This window comes from Notothenia coriiceps, unplaced genomic scaffold, assembly GCF_000735185.1.
Source record: "Notothenia coriiceps isolate Sejong01 unplaced genomic scaffold, NC01 NC01_scaffold00017252, whole genome shotgun sequence".
In the NCBI taxonomy this organism is placed as follows: Eukaryota; Metazoa; Chordata; class Actinopteri; order Perciformes; family Nototheniidae; genus Notothenia; species Notothenia coriiceps.
This window is the reverse complement of record NW_011349953.1, coordinates 1-4,799: the sequence shown is the minus strand read 5'-3', so window position 1 is coordinate 4,799 and position 4,799 is coordinate 1. Positions and strand designations below refer to the sequence as shown.

The window sequence follows — 4,799 nt, the reverse complement described above, 5'->3', positions numbered from 1 at the left end:
GGGGGTCCGGGGGCAAAGCTCCCCCGGGAAGATTTATTTTTAAATATTGAAGTTAAATGCATCAATCTGGTGCACTTTGAGAGCAACATGAAGAGATCTATGGATACACCTCTCAACACCCATTTGAAACAGAACTGTAAACAGATTTACTTTTTCTTTATGGATATTTTACAAATCACCTTTTAAATTTTTTTTTTTTTTTACTGTCGTATAGTATTTCATACCTGTTTTTCATTTATTCTCTTTTTATAACTATAATGATCATATAAACGTGTGCCTCGGAAATAATTGTTTACATCAAAACGTTTGAGACCCACTGATATAACTTAGACTAAAGTGAACTATCTAAACACTCAAGAGTCCTTGAGCTCACTGAGTCTCTCAGTCTGACTGGAGAGGACTCTCCTCCACTTTGTTGTTGAAAAAACTCCTTATATCCGTTAGCTTAGCTCGCTAGCACCAGAAGCTAACAACAACGATCTCCGGTACCGGTGCGCTCTCTCTCTCTCTCTCTCTCTCGCGCACACAAAATGGCTCACACACACACACACACACACACACACACACACACACACACACACACACACACACACACACACACACACACACACACACACACACACACACACTCACACTCACACTCACACTCACACTCACACTCACACACACACACACAGAGCCAAGCTTTAATGAAACACAGAGACCCAGACGTAATAGTACTGTACTGCATCATATTATTTTCGAATTAATACTTTTTCAAATTATGATTTTTTTTTTTGTATCTTTTTTTTTTTTGTATAACCATTTTTCCTCCTGGTCTCTCTCGCCCCCCCTGGCATGCCTCTGCGCCCCCCAGGGGGTTAATATTAACTAAAATAAAAATATTAGGTTCAACTTAATATTATTGCTTTCAACTAATCTAATGCAGCAATGTAAAATGTGTTGACATAATGCATAAAGAATAAAGAATAAAGATCAATACAGTTATTGAAATCAAATCTTTTTTCTCTGTCTCATTTATAATTGTTCTCTTAATGTTTGTGTAACAGTGTGTGTCTCTCATTTCTCTCCGTGTCCCTTCACCTAATTTCCCCCTCCCCGGCTCTTCAGACCTGAAGGTCAGGTAGCACGTTGCAGAGCATGACTATAATTGTTTTCATATATTCCATTGCGCAGTGTTCCAGCTTGTGTTTTTATGGGTTGGCCGCACTCTCTGGCGGCCCCCTCAACAAGTCCTTTATAGGAAAGATGTTTAGCATCAGAGTTATGCAACTGTTTTTCAGTTTGGTGTCCATGAGGGAGTTGGATGTCTTGACATCAATGCGATCTCTGCTTAAACTTGTTTATTCATGCTGTGGGACTTGTGTGGGAACATGTACGCTCTAATTTTAAGGTATTGGTCCTCCACTTTGTATTTTATTCAGGGACAGGAACATTGTGGTTGTATGAAAAGCAGGCAGGAGAAATTCGTAAGGGTCTGGTTTAAGCTTTAAAAGTGATTAAAGGGCAATACAACTGTAATCCGATTTTATATGGTTTTATACAAGCCTGTCACCAACAACAATAACATGAGCAAATGACCAATTCTCTCACGACCTCGATCACAAAATAATAGGTTTATGTGTTGGCCAGAGATATTGAAGTGTGTGGTCTTTTCCACAATCAGTCTGTATTCATGTTATTTTCTGCACACACCTCGAAAAGGGACATCTAGCAGCTTTGACCCAGCCATATTTATATTTTTGATAGTCATCACTTTTAAAAGTTGTTAATGTGTAAGCAAACAACTGCCAATCTTGCTAAGGGAATACCATACATTTATATTTATTTGGAGTTGGGTTTTTGTTACCTGACACATTGTATTCCAACATTCGTTGTATGTTTTCAATTCACTGATGTTTGGGTTTAAGTGGCTAATTTCTCCATTATGTTCGGTTAACTATACTGGGCAGGAACATTTGTATATAACTTGCTGAATACTTGGCTTAAATTGTAGAGACTGTTTACCTAAAACAATAGGATAAAAGGGGCTAAAAGGATCTGTAGAGATGGGTTTATATGATCTGTTCATTACTGTGAGGGACCCCTTCTCCTTAGACGATCCATGGTTAATATAAAAAACAATGCTTGGTGTAGTTTTACATTTCAATGATGATATTTGGTAACTTTGGTAATGTGTTTGCATCCACTTTCCAATCTTTGTGACTAAGCACTCTACCTTGGGCCTGTTGGTCTGTTTCTTGCTCAGGATGTCGCCCAGTTCAGTTTTTGATTCGCTGTTGTCGCTGAGCCCCGCCTCCTCTCCCAGCCCGCTGTCCTCCGTGTCCAAACTGCTGCTCCTGGACCCCAGCTTCATGTCCTGCAGCAGACGCATCTTGTCTCGGATGCTTCCGTCAGCAGCGGTCTGTAGCGCCCTCATCTGGCGCCTCCTTGTTGGCGACTCATTACCCAGGAAAGGCTTGCTTTCTTCAGGCCCTGCTTCCATCTTCCCTCGGATGGCGTTTACCACGGAGCTGCTGCTGCACTCGCTGCGTTTTGGCTGCACGGACTTGGCCACAGAACCGGTCCGGATGCCACTGCTGTCGCTAGCATCGGCTGTGAACACTCGAGGAGGGTTGGTGACCTTGACCTCCCGGCTGCGCGCTTTTTCGTCCACCCCTTCGACAGAGTCCGGCATCCAGCCGCTGGGGATGGCGTCCTGTATGTCGGAGTGTTCGGTGGCCCAGCCCTGCCAACTCTTAGCCAAGTTGGCCACCATAGCGGCACATTTTATTTTCCGTACGGCCCGTTTGAAAGCCTGGGGCTCCTGTGGGGAAACTGTGCTGGTCCCACCGCTGCTCATTGTAACAGGATACCAGAAGAGCTTCCAAAAATTGGTATTTCTCTTGTCTTGTGTTTTTCCGATTGGTAAAGTCTTGCAGGGTGTATTGTGACAATTCCTGGAGTTGTCTTCCAAGTTTTTGAATCTCTTTTGGGTGAAAAGAGTTGACGTAAATCTTGCTTTTCTCTGAGCAAATACTCAGTTATTGGTTCCAAATGAAGACTTCAATATTGGAAACTCATCGCTTGAAACTTCCAGGTGATCACAGACAAAAACGTAGCCTTTAAAGCCGTTGTGGACGTCCACAGAAGGTTAGGACCCTTTCCAGATTGTCAGTCGGTCAGTGGGTGAGCTGCTGGTGTGAAGAGTGCAAAGACTTTGACTTTAATCCCCGCTGAAGCCCAACATCGGCCTTTAAATAGGGTGAGGGTCGTAAAGGAAGTGATGCTGCACCGTGGCCACGTGAGACAGGAAAGTCCAGTGTCAACATTCTCACAAGTTCCCACACACACACACACACACACACACACACACACACACACTGAGGAGTGGAATTTCTCCCAGGGAACAGGTGCCAGTGTTTTTAGCGACTGGGGTTTCTGTCACACAAAAAATAGGTTGAAACACAAACAGGCTTTTGCTCTGAGTCAGAGTGTGAGTGTGTGTGTTCATTGTGTATATATAGCGATGTTTTCATTCAAATATGCAATTTTCCTTTATGGAACAAAACAATGTACTTTAATCACTTTGATGGCAGTGTCAGTGTGCATTTCTAGATTGGGGGTCACATGAAAAGCATCTGAGCGTGTGTGTGTGTCCGTGCATGTGAAGCGTTCAGTCTGTGTTTATCTGTGAGTATGTGAGTGAGACATTCTGGCTCATGGCTCTCGGTGATGGATGCAATTAAAGTGACTCAATATTGGCTTCAAAAGCAAAATTACTCATTTGTTCTCAGCCCTTATCTGATATATGACGTATTTAATTTTTTTCATTAATTATATTTGTGTTGCTTGTTGGCTGGTTTCACTGAATATTGTTCTGCTGGGGTCTTGGTATGTTATTTGCCATTTAATCAATCAGTTATTATTTTTTAATTACGTGTCATGCTGAGCATTTGGCCCATGCGACATTATTATTATTATTATTATTATTATTATTATTTAATATAACGGCTATCATTGCCAATACACATCATTCAAACATGAATATATTTAACATTTAATTTAGCCTATTATTACATGCTGATGGTAACTTTAAAACAACATTTCAATGGGCTAAAGATCAAATAATGATGGTGGCCATCACGGGCAAACGCGCTACAATCAATCAATCAATCAATGTTTATTTATATAGCCCAATATCACAAATGTTACATTTGTCTTAGTGGTCTTCACAGTTTTTACAGAATATCAGTATGACAACACGACACCCTCTGTCCTTAGACCCTCACATCTTACAAGGAAAAACTTCCGGAGAAAACCCACAGTTTAAAGGGGAACATGGGAGAAACCTCAGGGAGAGCAACAGAGGAGGGATCCCTCTCCCAGGACGGACAGACGTGCAATAGATGCCGTGTGTAAATCGAAAAGATAATACATTTACAACATAGGTAGACCAAATGTTTGGAAATGCATGTGTCTATAGAAGATGAATCCACAAGGATGTCAGCAATCTTGTGGGAGCCATCAGGGAAGTAGTATGGTGAGAGTCAGGCAGGACCGCAGAGAAAGGTTCAGCCACGACTCGAAGTCCAGGACTCAGATCCAGAACTCAGGATCCAGGACACACGACCACAGCAACAGGATTACATTACATTACATGTCACTTGTTACACGCTTTTATCTAAAGCGACATACATACTCAGTACTGTGAACAAACGGCCGGAATCACTGCCGGGCTTACTGTACATTATGAGATGCTGACCCGGAGGTCGACGGCCGGAACACTACCACTAAACATTGCCGACACACTGGTCGAT

The 4,799-nt window shown here is 42.2% G+C and overlaps 1 protein-coding gene across 1 annotated transcript; it reads right to left on the bottom strand.

Moving 5' to 3' along the window:
- Positions 1 to 2,218: 2,218 nt before the first annotated feature.
- LOC104950216 (actin-binding Rho-activating protein-like) lies at positions 2,219 to 3,189 on the bottom strand (the record flags this gene model as incomplete). Its single annotated transcript, XM_010776702.1, has 1 exon — positions 2,219 to 3,189. A coding segment is annotated over exon 1 (624 nt), but the record flags the coding sequence as incomplete, so codon positions are not given.
- Positions 3,190 to 4,799: the final 1,610 nt, after the last annotated feature.